Here is a 21,366-nt window from a genome sequence, read left to right as displayed (position 1 = left end):
TTGCAATACAGCCCAATGCGTACATTCATTCTTAATGGCACATATAGCTATTTTTTAGATAGTAAATAAATAAGAGAATACATAGTCCCTTTCAAAATGAAACAGCATTAACAGCATGTTAAATTTCTAGGATTGCAATTGTGTTTGAAACAAAAACCAGGATCAAGGACAAAGTTTTGGAAGAATTGTTTTAAGGGGATTTACAGAACTACAATGCATATACTGTATGTGAGTATGGATGGAGGGTGTGTTTCACCTGATTTTCAGACCATCTGGTGGGAGGAGCTCCTGGGTGTGGGTGGGGCCATACAGGTTCACTACGTACAGCTTCACAGTTGGGTTGGGGCTTCCGGCCTACCAATGCAGAATCACTGTGTCAGACGTACTTTGGCTCTTTCACAAAACTTTACTCAGGAAGAAATACTACACAATGTCAACCCAGCTTCAGTCAGTGTGGCTAAAATTCTGCTAAAAAATCATTTAAAAATCTGCTGAAAACCTTTCTTTTTAAAATAGCTTTTTTTTAAATACAAAAAATGAATCCCATTGTAGTTTTTACAAGAAAACTTATTTTGAATAATTGGAGGAACAGTATGCAAGAGAAATGAAAATGATTTATTTTGAGACAATCTTGCAGTTAGAAAACTCATGCATTATAGGCATTCTTGTTTGAGGTCCCTGTAATTAAAAATTTCCCATAGTTTCACCACAGGAAGATACTGAGAGAACACAAGCTGATCCTTCTTTCAACAGTGATACACCGAGGAAAGGCACAGCACTGACTGGATTTTATAATGAAGGCTGCATAACCTAAATTGCTCTCATATCAGTACAGGACCACCTGGAAGTGCTATACACATCCCAAACATGATTTTTAATGAATTAAGCACTGTTTGGCTGTGTCCTCTTTTCAACAAGCCAGGTCAGACTGACGGGTTCTCAGTCTGGTGTATCTGTACCACAACCATTTCCAAAAAACTGCTATAACACAGGAGTTTCTGGAATATTCACTTATTTACTCAGGCTGTGCTTCAAAATAACAGCAGCGTGTCTCGCCTTTTACTTTGAGGAGCAAATTTAAGTTCTCCTATTTGTTGGTGCTGACATGAGTGTTGATGCTGCCTACATTGCTGTCTGTAGTTGATTCCATTACTGTTAAACAGCAACATGGTTTTGGTGGTCATTGAACTCAACCAAAAAACCTGCAAGAAAACTGGATTAGATTACAGTTGGACTGATGCTTTCCAGGATTACAATTGTTCCTATTTGCTACAGTTGATAAATACTGGACCAGGTGGATTACAAGGTCCGACACGGAGAAGGCGAAAATGTGACCCACGGACCATTTGTTGCCACCTGGAAGGAGTCGCCCAATGAAACTGACGCAGAGGTGGAACATGCGCCGCTGACCTTTTCCACCGCTCATCTTTTTGAAAAGGCTGTTCTTCTATTCTCACCATGGATAGAAGCCTGGTACTGATGCATGAATGCCGCACACCAGCCCCTGCTTCTCAAATGCTCATATCCAGCAGAGATCAATGGCGTCTATTTAAACTCCCGATCAAAAATGCATTTTGTGGCCTCCTGGGGCATCTCAAAGCCCAAGTATTGGATTCTCAGTCACAGGATTGCCTGGACCGGGAGAAGGCAGGCTCTTTAAAGCTCTCTGTCACAAAGAAACATGTGCCCCACAGTACCCATTCGATAAGCCCGCAAATGCATTATGAATGAAAGGACTGTGTTTGCTGACATGCATGTAAAGTCTTAGCAAAGTGTGAAACTGACAAGCAGATATAAAACTCATTTTGTTGGAATTGAAAAATCACTAAAAAGGCAGGTTTTTTTTTTTACAAAGTACTGATCGTTGATTGAGAAGTTATTTCAAGCCTGAAATGCATACACACTGACACATGACACAATGATGTGATTTACCTTGAATGGTAAATGAATTGAATTGAATGCACTGCAAGCTTGGACATGCCTACAATGAACACATTTAAATGATAAAGAAAACGCACGGTGCTAGTTGAAACTCCTTATGAGTAATAACAGATAAGCTGGTGTACATTCTATGAGTGAATATCTCTTGTCTTATTATTCATTCATATGCAACTGTTTTACAGTGAAATTGCCAAGAATAGGGTATGTCTAATGTACGAACGACCATTGTGTAAATAATAAAAAAGGATGAATCTATAAATGTTGTATAAAAATAAAAAAATGAACACGATTACTAGCGTGTTTAAAAAAATGATGTATTAAGGAACTCCCGTAGCTTCAAATGGATTAATTGCCAGTTAAAGCATTAATTCACCTTAAAAGGCAGTATTTTATCAGAATTCACACATTTTTAATAGATACTGCATCACGGACATGCACATACGCACATGCTCTAACAGGCCTTACCTTGGGGTATGGGTACCTCTTCCCTTTAGGATAGGGGTTGCCAGTGAATCGTGGGAGGGCCATGTTGGGGACCAGGGTGTCATTGATCTGGAGGAATGCCAGCCTTTCCCCGCCCGGTGACCACCAATGCGCCACATGGGACTGCAGAATTTCCTCTGAACACAGTGGTCGAAAACCATAAGTCAGGCACCACCCTTCATTTCAATGCTAATATCGCACATCCCTGGGTAGTAAATCTATCCTGGGATACAGATTAAGCAGCCATACCATGTGCTGGAGCACACATTTCACATATATAGTGACCTCTGTAATGTTTGGGACAAAGACATATGGTATTTGTTCTTGATTTGGGTCTATACTCCATAATTTTAGATTTGTAATCAGGGCCTGGTATAGGCTAAGGAAGACATCTACAGTTAATAACCAAATCATTCTTATCATAATGAAGAAATGGTGTGGATGTGTCAGAATCTACTGTCCGTAGAAGACTTCACAAACAGAACTACAGAGGATACACTGCAAGATGCAAACCACTAGTTAACTGCAAAACCGGATGGCCAGGTTACAGTTTGTTATGTAGTACCTACAAGAGCCTTCAGAGTTCTGGGAAAAAGGTCTGGTGGACAGATGAGACCAAGATTCACTTGTATCAGAGTGATGGCAAGATCAAAGTATAAAGGCCAAAAGGAACTGCCCAAGATCCAAAGCAATTTCCAATTAAATGCTGCCCCAGATACATTGCACAGCAGTTTCAGAACGTCTAGCCTCTCATTCCTGGTCAAATGACAAACGCTGGGTGAGACACTACAGCTGACTGCTCTGTAGAGTGCTGGTGTTTACACAAACCATCTTCAATTTCTCAGCAGCACATAGACTCACAACACAATGCCGTGAACTCAACTGAAACTGGATCCTCCCAGACACAGTAGCTTTAATGTTATGCTAGGCTGTATTTACAGTTATGGCTGACTGGGCACGCCCCTCTGCCTACCAGCACCTCTTCCAGCATTCATTATTCTCCAGTCTTTTTCAAATTGCTCTTCTGAATTATAAATAAAACAAAGGAACATCTCAATAAGCCAGTTGGATGGACTGATACTAAGGAAACAAAACAGAACTCCAGAGAGCCTCTGAGGGTGACCTCATTACGGCAAGGCAACTGAATACAGAACAGAAAAGAAAGAGCAACCGCGACCCCTGCCATCATCACGACCACGGCCGGGCCGCCAGGGCGAGACCCTGCAGATTAACGTTCACACATTTACCCTCCCCTCCCCTGTCCACAGCAGGGAATCTCACAAGAAACCCTATCGCCATGGTAATAGAGGCCTTTAGCAGCCGCCGGTGCATTTTCTGATGTAGGAGGCGGGAATTCTCTCTTCCTCTCTTTGCCTTTGTGAGAATCCAGGCCGGCGGCAGGACCAAGCGTTTGAACCCACTCCGGCAAATAATACAATCCCATAATGCCGCCAACTGTCGCGTTTCAGCTCAGCTTCTTCTCGGTCCACAGGAATGGATGAAACATAAATAAGATAAAGATAATGTTCACTCATTGCTTTATCTTCCGCTGTCACTACGGAAACCAAGGGACATTTTATGTTTATTTCCTCACAGATGTCTGATGCTGATTTTTTTTTAATCTGAAGAGGAAATAATTCATATGCAGTAACCATATATAACGTCTGTCAGGTGTTCAGGATACCTCTATAATCAACTGTTTATACTTTGTATTACTTTCACTCAATGACAGCATCATTTCCCTTTTGTATAAACTAGTAGTCCACACTTCAAAGCTGCTGGATCTCTATTGGGATCGTTCTGATTATTATTATTCATTATTTGATTTCAGAAACCATAAGGCATGAAGGACCGTATCTGTCCTGGATTTCATGAGAACGTCTGATCTTAATTGATTAGCCCTAACATTTACGCCATCTGAACGTTTAACTATTTTTGTCGGGGGGAATCCATCTCCATCTTCTTTTCTCCATCTCCCCTCACCTAAATCAATGTCCTCCTGTAAGCACTACGGTTTACACCTCTGTGCCAGTCAGCATAATATATGGAACAAATGCTATGCTGCATCTTTGAAAACAGCACTGCTTCCTTGAAATCTTGTGTTAGAGGCTACATATCCCTGGGTATGAATTGCATATGCTCTTAGTATAAAGCTTGAATTAATACAACCTTGGTATTTAACTATGATCCAGGATCAAGTGCATGTGTTCTTTTTCATCCACATTAGTGTGATAAATTTCATCCCTGAAGAAACAGTCGCATATATTTGCAAGTTAATTATAAATTCTGATAATTTGACACACGTAACTTTATAAAAGATTAGTGAATTAACCCCATCATCCACACACCTACCTTCATACAGCCAGTCTGCAATCCCGTTGAAGATGACTCCTTCCTTCCCTGAGGATGTCAGTCGGAGAGAATTGCTCTTGACTTCTGACTGGTAATAGATGTTGTTCTCAAAGATGTATAACTGGATTATGAGAGACAGAGAACGGTTTGTTCATGACTTCACAGGACAGCAGTGTACAGGTGGCTGCAACAGTGCTAACTGTTTGTAGAAGTTACACAGAAGGAAAAACAAATTGTAAGTCTCTCTTATCAAGAAAGATTAAGTTTCCAGAAATTGCTTTGGAAAAAAATCAGGGTCTTTCTATTAGGGTCCCATTAAATCTGGGCCAATATAGTAAGAAGGGGGCAATTATCCTGTGAATAGTGCAGAATCACAAAGACAAGTTCAGTGATATATGGATGCAGAGAGGAGCTGGGTGTGGTACTAAGGTCCAAGTCAGAATTTTGAAAGTTTGAATTCTGGACAGGGCATTGTGTTAGGGTGCCAACCTTCTAAATATATGATGACATACATTTAAGTTCATAATTACACGCTAGATTGGGGTAGGGTTTGGTTGATGTTTAATTAACCTGGGTTAGTAATTATATATAAATTATGATGGACTCCTCCCGTGGCTGTTCTTCACCCAAGGGCAAGCTGTTCATTCATGACCATGAATGCCAGGCCAGACTGTGTAATGCCAGGCACATCAGCGAGTAAGCATAGATCACACTTCCTGCCTTAAATGACTTTGATTTATGAATAAACATGCCATCTGGCATATTAGGAGCAGAGCTTAAGTGCCTCAGTTTCAGATTTCATTTTGTGTGATTGAGCTAAACTGAATGGCACATTGAAAAGCATTGCTGTCATCTAGAGCAGGGAGGTCCCCAGGGTCTGCTATTTTTGTTTTCACCTAAATCAGAACCAGGCCAGTCCCAAGAAACCAGGCAAGTAAACTGTGAAAACTCTTCTACATGTTCAGTCAAGTCCCATGTTACAACATCTGGTGATGTCTATGGATACTTCAGGCAGTCATCGAATGCGAAAGATTTTCAACCAACTACTTTATTTAAGATAATTGTTAATTTGTCCAATTATTTATTACTTATGGTCCCCTAAAATAGGAGAATGATGTATAAAAAGGGCTGTAATTCCTACATGGATCATCCGATGTGGATGTAAGCACCCTGAAATTACAGCTGACAGCCTACACTTTAACCTCATGCCCTTATTGCTTCATTTCAAATCCAATGTCCTGGTGTACAGAACAAAAATCTTCAAAATACTTAGGGACTGCACTGTATACTGTATATTTATATTTATTTTATATTTGTTATTCATATTTTAACAGCAGATATTGTACGTATCCAAGACAACTTTCCTTCGGGACAATAAAGTCTATCTTATCTTATATTATATAATTGATTTCACACAGTTAAAATGTTTTATTTAAAATGTCACCACCGTCAATGTCAACAATTTTTCTATTAGTACCATTAGCACTTATTATGTTGTGTATGTGAAAATCCCACTCAGTAGGCTAATCTACTGTCCGTAAAAGCAGCTCATAACCAACAAAGCATTCGAGCGATTTGCTGCTTTTACAGTGTCTACATTTTATGGCAATTCAACTGTTTTCACAAAGTGCTTATTTTCATAGGCTTTATATAATATTTGTCATCTTTAAATCAAGTCAAACACATTCCCTTTTAATCTGAACAACATCTCATTACTGTGAGCTCAAATTTTTTCAGAAGAAGGAAATGAGATCAAACAAACTAGCACCTGAATATCTATATGACCAAAAAATTTGAATTATGGTTGTTTTAAAAGAAGATATTCCTACTTGGGTTATTCACAATAAACTATAATTTAAGGCGAAAGTGCATCAGAAGCCAATAGTGAAGTTTGTACGGTATCTGTTACTAGATTTTTCCCACTGATTCAGAATGAGGAATACATGTGTGTTGCAGGGGGCTGAGAGGGGTCAGGGGAAATTTGCCTGTGCACATTTCCAAAGCCATTTAAGCTGTGAAATCGTCACCATAATCTATATATACAAAACCTGGTCTATTATAAGACTCAAGTCGTCAATGTTGCCATGATACTTTGGAAACTTTGCTATATCTTGAAATAAATGTTTCAATGGGGATCCAGAATGGTGCTACATCCAGCTGTGAAGCTGATAAAAATAAAAATGTCTGAATTTCTTTCCCAAAAAAATAAAAACTCAGATAAAAACCTTTCCATTTGATTTCCTTATGAAACGTGACTAGTATTTAACAAATTTCAGTTTTAAAAAATGCCCTTGCCTCATAAAAAGCCACAATTTTGAGGCATGCAGATTTACCACATTGCCTGTAACACATCATCCTTCTTGCTATGTAAATGCTGCTTTCACTTTCCTTTTCCTACAGCGGGCAGGACCCATTTCCCAAAAGCAAAAGCTTCATTCCACATTCAAAAAAAGCCAATAATGTCACCTTGAATCACATGTGCTTGCAACCTCCCATTTTCTGCCTTTTGCACAGCGAGCACGGTTCCAGAGCGATACCCCCTGAATAATCTCCACATCTGTCACACTCATTTCTGACATAATGATAATGGCACTCTAATGGAGCAGGAGGAGATGATTTATATCCAAATAAACCTTTGGGAACAAGCCTAATTTAGACAAGAGGTTTCCAAAAATGTTATATCCTCGTAATTGTCAACAGAGGGGTTATGTGTCTAATGTAAACAAATGACAGAGCTCTAATAATGACAAACAGAAAATAGTAAAGCTAATACTAATACAAAAGTTGTTGCATAGTGTTTATTCAATTAGGTGATAAAATATGCGGTCAACCATTTTGCTCCATTCACAGATATGGATGCATACAGATGATATCATTGTGATGTTTACTTGTTTTTTCTTTTAACTTTGTATGACATGATGAAAAATATCAATAAGCTCCCTGAGCTTTGTTACGGCTGGTGGCATTGCATAAACATACAGGAACAGACTCTCAGATATACATATTTAAAAATGTATTTACATTACAGGCATTTAACAGATGCTCTTATCCAGAGCAACATACAAAACTCCTAGCATTTACATTGCTGCATTTATACAGCTGGATATTTACTGAAGCAATGCAGGTTAAGTACATTGCTCAAGAGTACAACGGCAGTTTCCTACCCAGGAATGGAGCCTGTGACCTTTTAGGCTATGAGACCAGATCTTTACCCATTATACTACACTGCTGAATTAGAGAGATGCAAACAAACATTGCATTGGTCATATACAGTGCTGGAGAAGCATTGTGTTGTAATATTTTTTTTTTTTCATTACACATGTCAGATAAACTATTCAAACTCCTTGTTGTCATTGACAGGGTAAAAGGCATTTTTTCTTTCAGATGACTGGAATTCAGCCAACACTTGTCTTTAATTTTGTTTTTAAAAAGTACTGAACTTGAACCAAATTGTCCTGAATTTGTCCAATTTAGCTCATTTTTGGCCTTAAATCCCATTTTGTCGCATAGAATCATTGAAATATTGTGTACAGCAGGTTTTATGCCTTGTTTGCCCAGTTAAGTTATCCCTGGGCTGGTATCATTTAGTCCAAATGCACTCTGAAGTACTACAATCGCTGCTTAATTAACAAGAATTGCTTAATTCAGAAGAACAACTGTTCCATTTCACGATTATCTGTATCATTTTGGGGTATTGTGGCTGCCTGATACACTGTTAAGTTAGTCCTACACCATGGTCTTCCATGAGAAAGCAACACATGCCTGTTTACACTTTCAAAAGCAGTTAATATAGTGCAACCCAGAATGCTATAATTGTGTAGCACGTGAAGCATGCCTACTAAATAGGTGCAGTCCTATTTGCTTTCAGCAGCACTTGCCAGGACATGAGACGACTGATTCCAGATTAAGGTCTTACCAGCTGTTGACCTTGCACACCCCATGCAGCATGCTGCAGCACTGAGTTTGGCACCTCTGGAGGGTTCAGCTGCCACACCTCACTTCAAATCAGAGACACATATGAAAGACTGGCAGACAATTCCATGCTTACAACACAGTTCACTGACACAGAATAGTGTTTAAACAGGTACTACTAAAAACACCCTCATATTTATTTATTGATTTTTTTTTTTTTTTTTTGGAACATAGAAAGATCCAAACATTAAAAGAATAAACCACAACAATCTGTGTGGTTCTTATGCTACAGATACCTGTGGTGGCAATGCGGCACAAGGCTGAAATCACAGCGTGCTTCCCTTCCCAGAACCACAAGGTTTAGAGTGGTATTTTAGTGGTATTTTGTGCTTACACCACAGCACTTACCATAAATAAATATTAAGCCATTAGGCTATATATTTTGTATTTTTGACTGATATTTTCTTATAAGAAATCCTCACTAAAGGCAATATAAAACAAACTGAATTATTCATAAACCTTTCAAACTCGTCTTAAACTTAATACTCGCTGCCATTAAAGCCTATTTTACAACCTGTGCACTGATGTCCATGGGTATATAAACATAATTTGATTACATTTAGAATTCAAATTTTAATCAGCAATTGCATTTCCTTTTCATTTGACAACTGCAATTTAATTAATGTTAGTCTTGTACCATGAGAAGTTGATTGGCCTTCAAACATGCAAAGTAAGATGACCAACTGAAATATTATTCCTTTTTATTACTAATCATGTGGTTAGAAGAAAAAAAAATGTTACTTCAAACATGCACGTTTGATGATTGCTATTAGCATTTTAATTAATTTTAATTAATCACAGGGTTGTGTCATGTATGTATGTACAGTATATGGAAAATAAAATGTCAAATGGCACACCATCACATAACAAAAACAGCGGAAATAACAGTGGGAGTTAGTTGAAGTTTTAGGCGTTTATTTATTGCATGCTCTTATTTCACGTGAGTTAGGCAAATGAGATCTGCTGCACAGGCATTTCAGTTGTTGAAAGGTTATTTCTGATGTGTTTCAGATAAGCAGGTGAGCTGCCATGTCTATTTGTTGTAGAATTTGGAATCATGTTTTCACAAATTAGAAGTTCTGGCAAAACCAGCTGATCCTTGTTTAAATAGCCAATATGTTTTGATGCATTAATGTGGAATTTGGTTTGAAATAAGGACTTTTCAGTGTGGTTAAACAGTATTTTTCAACATTAATACAAACATACAAACACACATTTTATATAATTGTTGGCCAATATCGGGCCCTGAAAAGCTTCACATACAGTATATCAACACAATTATTGCCACCTGCATGGAAACCGACTTTCTCTTTGACATATGCAAATTATGAATCTTACCTTGTTTGAATATTATACGTCATGTATGATGCAGTATATGAATATCTGTATACCTAAAATAGGAAATAAAGAAAGTTCAATTAGTTAACAAACAAATTAAAAACTGAACAATCATGATTGATATACACATGAACTACAAAAAGAAGAATAGAAAATGTTACAAAATGTTGTAGATACTGTTTTGGGGGGGGGGGGGGGGGGGGGGATACAGAGTCTGTGAAAAGCAATTTACATGGATGACAGATGCTGAAGAAAAATTCTTGCATGGTATCTGTAAAATTAAGTACCCTTCAGAGAACATTTTGAAAACCCTGAAGTACGACACCACAAAAAAAGCTATTTGACTGTTTTTGTCTTTTCTGCATTGAACTCTCATATATCATATATCTCTGGAGACTCCACACACAAAGTGATAATGTAACAGTCAGATCACAGTAAGAGAGAAAGAGTGAGAGATAGGCAGACAGGTCTGTCAGCAAACCTGTATTACTTCAATATGTTAATCAGCACGCACACACACATAGACACACACAAATACACAAATCCACACACTTTCAAACACACATATGAACACACAGACACTCTCATACCTGCATGCATATGCATATGCACACATACATTTACTACAGTTATGTACTCAAATATCAAAACCCCAAAGGATTTTAAGTCAAATAAATAAAAGTGTGTCTTTTTCACCCATACATTTGAAACAAAGAGGATTGTGAATCATATTTTGTTTACTCATCAACACCCTTTTTTTCTGTGTGTGAGAGAGCACGTGTGATCAACAAACATTGTCCCATCTCTAGTACAATTGCAAATATTTTGGCAGTTTTATTTTTAGAATTTTAAAGTCCATTTGTACCCAGATGTTTTTTTAATTCTCTATTTAAGCTGAATTTTACTAGTAGAGTGGAAGAGCATACACCTATTTTTAGCATACACCAATTAGCTGCAGAACCCTTGTGGTCCTTTTTAAAACCACCTACCCATTAAATTTAGGTGACTGTACTGTATGTCAGATGTGTTTTTTGTTTTCAATTATCAGTCCTCATTATAGTGTACTAATATTTTCTGCCTTAAAAATGTAGACCATTTGCCGTGACATTGTTTTGTATTTGTCTGCATTACTCAAGACAGTGACTTGCATTTCAGCAAGAAAAAACCTTTATATTTCAGTAAAATCCTTTATGTGCGTTAGAGAAAGCCCACTCAATACTTTGCAATGTATTGGCCAATGATTACTTATTAGTAATGTTGTGCCTCCTTTACTGTGAAGTATTGAATTAATTTAATTTTGATTCTTTTATAAAGAAAATTTCAAAAAAGAATCGCAGAACACATGGCACCCAAACATTATATATATATATATATATATATATATTATATATATTATATATAATGTGAATTAAGTATTAAAAATGTAGCATACAGCACCTGCACCAGCTTTGCATTACCCATTCATGGAGGGATTTTATAGTTTGGGTCTATGTGGGGCTCGGGGAATAAAGCTATGTTCAATCTAATGCAAGTGTAACCATGACAAATTTGATGAGGAAAAGAGGACACACTGACACAAAAAAGTGTCCCAGCATCTTACCAGTGCTAGTCATAAAACAGGAAGTGTCAAAATGTTGGGGAAACGCTTAACAGGAATTCACAAAACGACAGATCAATACCCATGGTCTAGAAGTAGTGAAACTCCTCATCTCTTTCTGAACAAATGATTAGCTTACACAATGAAAACACTCACAGAAGCCAATGTTTGGCTTGGCTCTCAGCACACACAAATAAAGTACCCACTGCCAAGCTGGCCATTTGATATACGAGCATTAACAAGAATGGTCCGACAGAGGCGAACGAAAGGGATGCCACGATGAGGGATGGATGGGTGGAATTAAAAACAACTTTTTCAATTCAAAAGGCCATTCATTGGGATGGTGAATAGCACACTGTGCCAGTGAGCTCTCGCCGAGTCAGGGGAGGCCAGAACTAGAGACGGAGAAGGTGAGGAGATTGATGACTGACCTGTTCTCCCCTCAGAAATAACACTGATGGCAAAATGAGGGATTGACGAAAGGCCACCATGTCTACCTTTTCTCAACATCAACCTTCTGACACCTTTACCAAGTTGTGATTGATGTAGAATAGAGGCAAAAAAAAAAGTTTTGGTACACTGAAAACTGCCTCTAATGTTTGAACTTTGTTTGGAAAGCATACCGGCTCAGACACAATGAAGCCAATAGTAATTACGTTGTTCAGCAGCAGTTTTTTGTGGGTTGAAATATATTTGGCTGAATATGCATTTCCTTGATTTCAATCACAGTCTCTTGAAATCAAGAATTCACTTGACCTTACCGGTGATTAATTACGCCTGCATACTGTGAGAGAAAACATGGCCTTATCCCCTTCCGATCACAATAGGGTTAGTTGGAAGGCCTAATATAATTAATCACCCAAATATTTTCTGTTCAAAGTCTTGTGTTGGATGTGCCTTGTGTAAAAAAACAGTTAGCATTGCAACCCTTTTCCTGCTTGCTGTAGTCTTCCTTTGTTATTTTTCCCCCTGAAACAATTTTTTAATGCATATGGTACTCCTTTTCTAGGAGACTTTGCCAACAGGACTCAAGGTGACTTTTATTTAATCTTCCCCGTGATTAAGAGCACCAATCTCATTCAGGACATGATTTTGCAGAGATCCATAGCGGGAGGCCATGAGGATCAAGGCTGGGAAAATTACAGAGATGTTGCTTCATCTTCCTGACATTGTGCGATGCATGACTGGGAATGTGGGCCTTGAGATTAAATGCCATGATTAAACATGCGAAGACTTCAAAGGCACACAAGAGCAGCTCTAGCACACCGCCTCACCATGCACTACAACGCATGCTGTACTACACAGGACGAGCACCTTTGTCCAGTCCGGTGATAGAGGAGTGAGGTTTCACAAATCCTAAAATTGGTCTTTTGATTGGTTAGTCAGGGAGCAACAGAATTCCGTAGTGCCAAATGCCAAATATGGCATTTGTGTCACATCTAATTCAGACCCTGGCTATTCCAAAATTCCCTCCAGCTAAAATACAATTCTGCTGAAAGGGTGCTCCTTGGGGAAATCTCTTGGTTGGACATATCAAACAAAACTGTAAGGGATGTTTACTTCAGCCAAGATTCAACCAATAATAACTTACAAATAAATGCACCAGTTAGCTGTGTGCAATTGAGAACATTTACATATGAAGGTAGTTTAAAAAGCAGCTTACAGTTCACAGAAGAATGTTTAACAGCCAAATCATTTATAATTCATATGTTATGCATTTAAACAAAGTGAGATGAAATAAAGAATTATTTTCTGATGTTTCGTTATAGCATTATTAGTAATACAAATTCAAGATTGGGGAGAACTGGCACAACTGCAATAATTTACAATTATAGCAATAGCAATGTTTGTAAGAAATACAGTGAAACCTATGCTGACTTGAACCCAGGAGATAAATGATCAAAATCTGTAATTTGGTTTAATGTGCACAAGCCTTAAAGAGCAAACAAAAAATTATTCTGATTCATGAATTTACTTATGTGAGTGAAAAACTGTTTTTTAGAGAGAGCTTAAACATGGTTTCAGTTAGAAGAAAGCATGGCACATAAATGAACACATTTTGAAGTGCATTTATCTGTTTAATATCACTTTGGTTAAGAGAGAGATATAATTGTGTGTCATCTGCATAATAATGAATGGTGACGTTGCGTCTACAAATAATATGCCCCAGGGGTACCATAAATGGAAAGAGAAATAGTCCCAGAACAGACCCCTGTGGCACCCCACAAGTCATCTTAACACAGGATGACCTTGAGTCAGCAAAAGCTACACTAAAAACCCTGTTGTGCAGGTAAGAATAAAACCCAATTCAAAACAGAGCACTTGTGAGCAGTGCTAAGAACTAAAACTGATGATTTCCCAGCATCAGCAGCTAAAAGCAGATCATTCATTACTTTAGGAAAAGCAGACTTCTTACTATGGTTAGCCCTAAAACCAGACTGAAAAATGTTTCAATCTAAAAAGGTGATCAATTGCTCAGCAACAACTTTTTCTAAAACCTTGGATATGAAAGGCAATTTGAAGGTTTATAATTATTCAGGGAGTTTGGGTCCAATGAGGGCTTCTTCAGAAGTGGTTGAATAATTGCATTTTGAAATGAGGCTGGGACAGTACAAGTCAGTAGTGATGCACTGATAATAGCAATAATAGCATTGATAGTAGCAAAGAGCTGTGGGCAGACAGATCCATAAACCTCTCTGAGAAATCAAGCAGGCAGTATGTCAAGGGTGCACGAGGAAGGCTTCGTTTTTGTAATAATCTCAGTAAGTGTATCAATAGAGATTGAATTCAAAGACCCGGGAGAAGTGGTAGTCTATGTCAGAATGGTTAGGCTTAAATCCTGCGAAACAGAGGACATGTGAATTCAAATGTTGTCCACTTTGTTGACAAAAAAGGTTAAAGGTTAAACATTCTTGGCATCTTTCTTGGGTGGGGTTGATACTATTACAAGAGGGAGGTTCTGTGGTATGACTGATAACATTAAAGAGATCTTTGGAGTTGAAGCAAACATTATCAATCAGGTCAGAGAAACACTGTGCTCTGGTAATCTTGACTGTGAGTCACAAATTGAATCTCAAATATAGACTTTCTCCACCTATGTTCTGCCTGATGACACACCCTGTTTAAGGCATGTATGCTTTCATTTAACCAAGGCACAGAAGATTTCAAGGGTTTTCTCTGCCTAAAAGGGGCAATTTGGTTCAGTATCAAAGAACAGTTATTAAAATAATTTACCATAATATCAACAACTGTGTTAAGTGTTAAAAACGCAAGCACATACTGAGTTACGATTACTGAGTTATGAGAATCAAAGATTCAAATATGATGCACATGTGGTTAGTGACGTGGAATAGTGGAATCCAGTCCTACAGCGGCATTGGCCAGAGCGCCCACCAAGGGGTCAAGGAGATGTTCATCCCCTTTGATCCCGTACAAGATGTATATTGTCCCTTCCAACTAGACCACACCGGGACACAAAGCACAGAACGTTTAAAGTCAATGAAAAGAGGCAATTTGATTGGCTATGATTAAATCCATCTGCACCGCACCCACCGCTAATATATTCAGCCTAATCCAGCCCATTTTCTTCACAAAATCCAGCCTTCTGGTCACGGAAATACCAACATTCAACAGCCACGTCTAGTGAGCCCTCACTGTGTCACAGCCTGCACCCATTGATTCTGGAAAATAGAGCCCTACATTTTACTGATAACAATACGTTGGGAACAGCTATGGTTACAATTCTATTCTGTTGCTGTTCAGCTGCTGTCACTGGGAGTGCATTATATTGTTATTTCTTTTTCCTGAATCTCCGCATTCTATCATTTTGCACAGTGATTTCAATAGAAAAGTAAACTGCAGATCTGCTTATTGTGGAGTGGCCTTGTCCACAGTTGCAGACTCCATCAAACCGTATGACTACCTCTGAAGGTTGTATTAGGCACTCCAACAGTTGTAAGATGTTATTCAGTGTGGGTGATGGTTTCGTATCAGAAATCCTGCTACTGGTGAACCTACTTAAATTGCTGATTTTCTATTGGTGAATCAACAGAATACTAATGAAGATGGGTGCTTATAAATATTCCTTTGCTGGTTCAGATTATATTTGCTAATGGTATATGAGCAGAAAGCTACAACCCTACCTATTCATGAATAACCAGAGAACACAGACATCACCAGAAATCTTTATCTGCGGACAGAAAGGAGCAAAGATAAAGAGGTGATTAATTATCTCTGTTCACACGCTACAGGTCACCACAAAGGTCACACTTCAGAGTTAACCAACACTACAGTACGAACTACAATCCCACAAGGCATTCCTTGAACTGATGTGCACAGACGCAATATAGAGAGAGCACTAAAATAAATTTGTGAACATTTTATTTTGTCTAGAAAAACAGGAAAATATTAACCAATATTTTACTACTGAGGACTATATTTCCTGAATGTGATTCCAGTAATTCAAAAAAAAAATAAAGAAAATTAGGGCACATGGAATTAAAATTTAAAAAATAATACACTTACTGTAACTGCACATTTAGTGTAAAAAATGCCCTTGAGATATTTAGTATAAGAGCACTGAATCAGTACCTTGTAATTATTAGCTAATAACCAGCTATTAGGAATTGTGCAGTAATATTTTTTTAGCAAAAACGTTTTTTTTTTATGCGCAATTGGCATGTAGATATTGCTAAACTGTGTGGAGACATGTACCTTATTACAATGGCCCAGAAGCTGGACAGACTGAGAGGGTTAATTAGTAAGGGAGACCTTAATTATGAATTCCAAGTAATTACCCTTAAGCTCATCCAATTACCCAAAACAGCACAACTACATAAATGAATAACTGACTCACCCCCAACGTGCAGACAGACAGAAAGAGGCACACACAATTATGCAGGCAAATGCAAATCCACACACACATACACAATACCCAAAGAGTCTCTCTCTCTCTCTCTCTCTCTCTCTCTCTCTCTCTCTCTCTCTCTCTCTCTCTCTCTCTCTCTCTCTCTCTCTCTCTCTCTCTCTCTCTCTCTCTCTCTCTCTCTCTCTCTCTCTCTCTCTCTCTCTCTCTCTCTCTCTCTCTCTCTCTCTCTCTCTCACACACACACACACACACACACATACAGATACTTAAAATAACACAGCCATGGCATTTAATCACAATGATGCACACAATGAGCCTCTCCCTCGGAGGTTTCCAAGTCCCTGAGATGAAATTCAAACCAACGGATAGCTCCCTTGAGGAGTGCTCACCTGCAATCACCACAATGCATTAGCCGTTTCAGTCGGATCTATGAGCCTCCAAAAAATACCTTTCATTGTCTCTGAGTCCTCCATCAGTATCGACCCACTTGTAAACAAAGAGGGCAAAATCAATAGGGAGTACTGGCTGCGGCCTAGCGTATACTTCAAGTCACTCTGAGGGAATCCATCTCCAGGAAACTGGACCGCTTTCCAAGCTATCTAAAATGCATTGAGGAGGAGGGTGGCTCTCTCTAAAATAGGACTCAGGTGTGCAACTCTACTTAAAAATCACTGAAATGCCAGGGATTTTGGTTCCCCGGGACCGGGCGGTGAGAAAGGTCACGAGGAGAGGATGATGAATATTGTCTCGCCTCCCCTGCGGCCTGGCTCCTCTTTTAGTTATCTCCGGGCCATAGAACCCCATTCGTCCTTATTTATCCCTTAATCACTGTGGCCATCACCGTCACCAGCCTGGCCGCTTTTGCCGCGGCACGTAACTCACTTCTCCCAATTCTCTGCTTATTTAGTGCAGGAAACAGCTGAGGATCCTCCGGAGCCAAACGCAAGCGGGGTGTCCTCAAAGGCCACTATCTTCAGACAGCAGTCATTAGTGGATAGCCTGGATGTCTTCAAATGTGACTAGCTGCAGATAAATGTCACTAGTAGATAGTGCTAAAGGTTATCTGGCAGGGAATTTATGTCCTTTTTTGCATGTTTCCTATTTTTATGGGAAGTCTGTTATTGAGAATGAAGCAAGCTTAATGATCTTTTTAAATAACAGAGTGATTGAAATTGGAAATGTTGAAGGCTTTTATCACTGAATCTTCATTCACACACTTTCCAGGTAGGAAACAATGTTGCCCCACTTTGATGTTTTGTAAAAAACACTTCTTTTTTTTGTTTAATGTCATATTTTACAGTTAAGTTTGAACATTTCCCTTGCATCAAATTTTATTTCCATTTTTCTCTAAATCAAATGAATTTTGTTCTTAGAGGATTTGAGAAACTATGTTGATTACATTCCTGGGGCTCATTTTACTGTTAAATGCTAAGACTGGAGATTAACAAAGCCAATGTCTGGTGGATTTAAACTAATATTTTTAAGAGCTATACAAGATGTTTGTGGCTAGGAATGCCATGTGTTATAAGGTTCATATCCAGGCAGCAGGGAGATTATGAGCATTTATCATGCTTAATCTCTCCTGAATTAGGGATAAGGAGATAAGAGCATCTTATCCTTGGACACTACTAGAGTTGGGAGTATGTTGCTCCAGAACAGTTGGTGAGCTTCCTTTGACTGAAGCACACTGGACCCAAATCTAAAACCCTAACATTCCTTCTCATACCTTTCAAAGCCGTGATTCCTCAGCATGCTGTGCTTTAGAAAAAGGTCTATTAAATGTTATATTTTATTAGTTATGAGAAACATGAATCAGTAAACCTATCATGATACCTCTATAGAAGCATTCTCATATGCACACCTGCACATTCTTTTTGAAGCAACTACACTCTTAACTTGAACTTTGTGTGTGAATAAGCCCTTTGGTCTAGTGATCACAATAATTCTCAAATTTATTATAAATTCTATAAATTCTGTTTACCAAGATTTAATTTTGTAGGCACCAGTAAGCTCTTACAGTTTTTAATTAGGACAATATGGCCACACTGACACATTAAGAAATAATTAAAGGTACAGTATGCCCATTTCTGACAATTATCACAAAAGAAAACACATACAAAACAAAACAAACAAAAATTAAACATGCAAAATTCTTAGCCAGATTGCACTTCACAAAAGTTTTGAACCATTAAATAGTGTTGACAAAAATAAATAAATACATGCATACATACATACATACATACATGCATACATACATACACACAAAGCTAATTTGGATCCTGTTGCATCTCCTTCTCCATGACTGTAACTGTGATGGCTACAGGACCACCCTTCTGTATTCTAGAAGAGTAGGAGCCAAAGATGTTGAAAACTCTCAACAGAATGATCCACAGGGGGTGAAAAGCCTATTACTTCTACCATGATCCCACAAAGCCCTCCTTTCAGAGCTAAACTCCTTCTGATATTCTCATTGATCAGCACCTCTGCCTAGCTCCTTTTTGTAAAGGTATTTACAGAGGGCGCAGCAAAAATCCATGGCAAATTACAGGCAAAAATACAAAGTGAAAAAAAAATATTTTTATTCTTTCTCTTAGACTGGTAGTGAATGAACTGTACTGTAGCTACACACAAGTCCCGCTGCTGCAGTGCTTTGAATGAACACAAAAAGTGCTGTGTGTAATTGTGGTACACGCTTGTCTGATTACATTACAGCCTAGGGCTGGGTATGGGGTTAGAGTACAAAGGTCATGGAAAGGAAACATGCAATTAAAGTACATATATAATGTGCAATTACCTCGCAGACACAACTAACTCATTATCACTGTTCCCACTCATCACTGCAAAGCACTTTGAGCGTTCAGAACAGTGCTATATAAATGCAATGATTCATTAATTCGTTACATCAAACAAATGTGTAATTAGTGGTTGTATTTCTTGCTTAAGTAATCATGGTGTATTTGTCAGAAGTTGTGTTTGTCACGTAGACAAAAGTGAGATATATTCAAAAACTTCACATACACGAACATGACTGTGTCAGGCTCGGGTTGTGGGAGAGGTCTGGGGCAGTCTGAGGACCACGCCTACTGGTTAAGTAGGCACACGCATCCGGAGTGCATCAGTAATTAATCCAGGTATTTAAACTGTGCTTTCTTCCCCGTAGGTACGACGCAAACCAAGAGAGAGAGGAACTTACCAGCACGGGAAAAGGCAGGAAAGTGTTGTGTAGTTTCATTATTTTGTCTTAGTTTTTTTAGTTTATTGTGTTGCTTTATTATTTTCACCCCGATCCCGTGAGGGTTAAGGGCAAAGCTGTTCTGTTTGTTTTGTAGTGACTGGATTCTCTCTCTCTCTCTGAAGTGCATAATAAAGACCGGAAAATCCTGGGTTTCAGCACCAAATGTCTCACACCGCGACACACCCCTTCTCTGAACAGAAGAGTTGGACACAGGGAGATATGAGAATCCCAGAATACGAGAAAACGCTTTAACTAATTCTCATGGTGACAAGGAAACACACAGGGGGGAAAATAATGCTATAAAAGAGACACTTTTTATCAAAGAAAACACACACACACAAAGGCAGATGCACATAAATATCTATTGTTAGGTACAGAGTACATTTATTAGAGCTAATCTTTTTTTAATATCAAATATTTTGTTAATATTATCATGGGTTGTAGCTCTGCTACAGTTACTTTTGTCAACAACTATAATGAATCATTTTTTCAGACATTAAGAAAGCTAGGCCTGTCCATCGATTAATCCGCCCCCCTTCCGTGCCCCAGCATGACCCAATCAGTACCAGCATCTCCAATCCCTGCTGGGTGGTTTATTTAAGACTGCCGAGGAGAAAGTCAGTTCTTTAGTCAAGTTTGAGTTTTGGAAAAGAAAAGTTTTTTTTTTTTTTTTTTTGTGGTGGTCCTTTGTCTTGTGTTCCTGTTTTACTGAAGCTTTAAGTGGATAATTCTCTCTCTTTTTTCATATTTAAACAAATAATACAAATAAGCTCAAAATGTCATGAGATACAAGTTATCATTATACAATTATTTGCATGAATCAAGTATGACTGCCTATGAACTCCAAGCTGTAAATTAAAATCAGGTACAATCTTGTCCTGTTATCCAGAAATTCTGGCAAGATGTAGAATCACAAATAACAGAAATGCTGAAATGGCATTGTAACAATGTAACTATACACAGGAACATTTGTGGCCTCTGGCTTCCTTCCCTCTGCTGAGCCACGTTCACCTTTAACTTTTTTTCTGGTCAGCCAAGGTATAATTAAGTGCCTGTCTTCTTCCTCTTATGACTTTACAATAAACTCAATTGATCAATTTGCCATCAGCTTGGTGCAAGGAACACCCCCTTTTAGAATAAATGGGGAATTTAACGGGCTTAAAAATTAAAGCAGTAATGAATGGTTCATCTATCTATGTTGATGAACCAGCTGTAATACCACAAGCCAATAAAATGTTTGTGTGCCCAAAATAATACACCACATTCCAGTAAACACACGTGGGATTCTGTTATGTCAGTGACAGTGTGAGCATAAAAACTCACCGAAAACTTAACAGTTGGGCTCTGAGGGTTAAGATACTTATTTTCCCAATCAGACGCCACTTGGGAAATTGATGGACTTCATTGCGCGCCCCAAAGCAACTTGTACACACCTTGTACACAAAATAAACCAGGCTGGTTTATTTCCCATTGATAGTTGTTTTGTGGAAGTATTTATACACTTTTCCTCAGTACCTCCCTTGCGGCAGGACCCAAGTGAAAGATCTGTGTACATCCCCAGTCTGGAATAGAAAATTCCTT

At 38.4% G+C, this 21,366-nt stretch overlaps 1 protein-coding gene across 2 annotated transcripts in view; it reads right to left on the bottom strand.

The window, feature by feature from the left end:
* Positions 1-21,366, bottom strand: part of LOC118214632 (inactive dipeptidyl peptidase 10-like) — a 169,166-nt gene that overhangs the window by 20,509 nt on the left and 127,291 nt on the right. For both annotated transcript variants that reach the window (XM_035394750.1, XM_035394751.1), the window contains exons 6-10: positions 10,087-10,139; positions 8,693-8,774; positions 4,777-4,897; positions 2,407-2,561; positions 257-354 (exon numbers count right to left, since the gene is read on the bottom strand). In XM_035394750.1, the coding sequence (XP_035250641.1) occupies positions 257-354; positions 2,407-2,561; positions 4,777-4,897; positions 8,693-8,774; positions 10,087-10,139 (509 nt within the window). The remainder of the gene's footprint in view (positions 1-256; positions 355-2,406; positions 2,562-4,776; positions 4,898-8,692; positions 8,775-10,086; positions 10,140-21,366) is intronic.

Source organism: Anguilla anguilla, chromosome 15 (genome assembly GCF_013347855.1).
Source record: "Anguilla anguilla isolate fAngAng1 chromosome 15, fAngAng1.pri, whole genome shotgun sequence".
In the NCBI taxonomy this organism is placed as follows: Eukaryota; Metazoa; Chordata; class Actinopteri; order Anguilliformes; family Anguillidae; genus Anguilla; species Anguilla anguilla.
The sequence above is the reverse complement of the archived record's forward strand: the minus strand, read 5'-3'. Positions and strand labels throughout refer to the sequence as shown.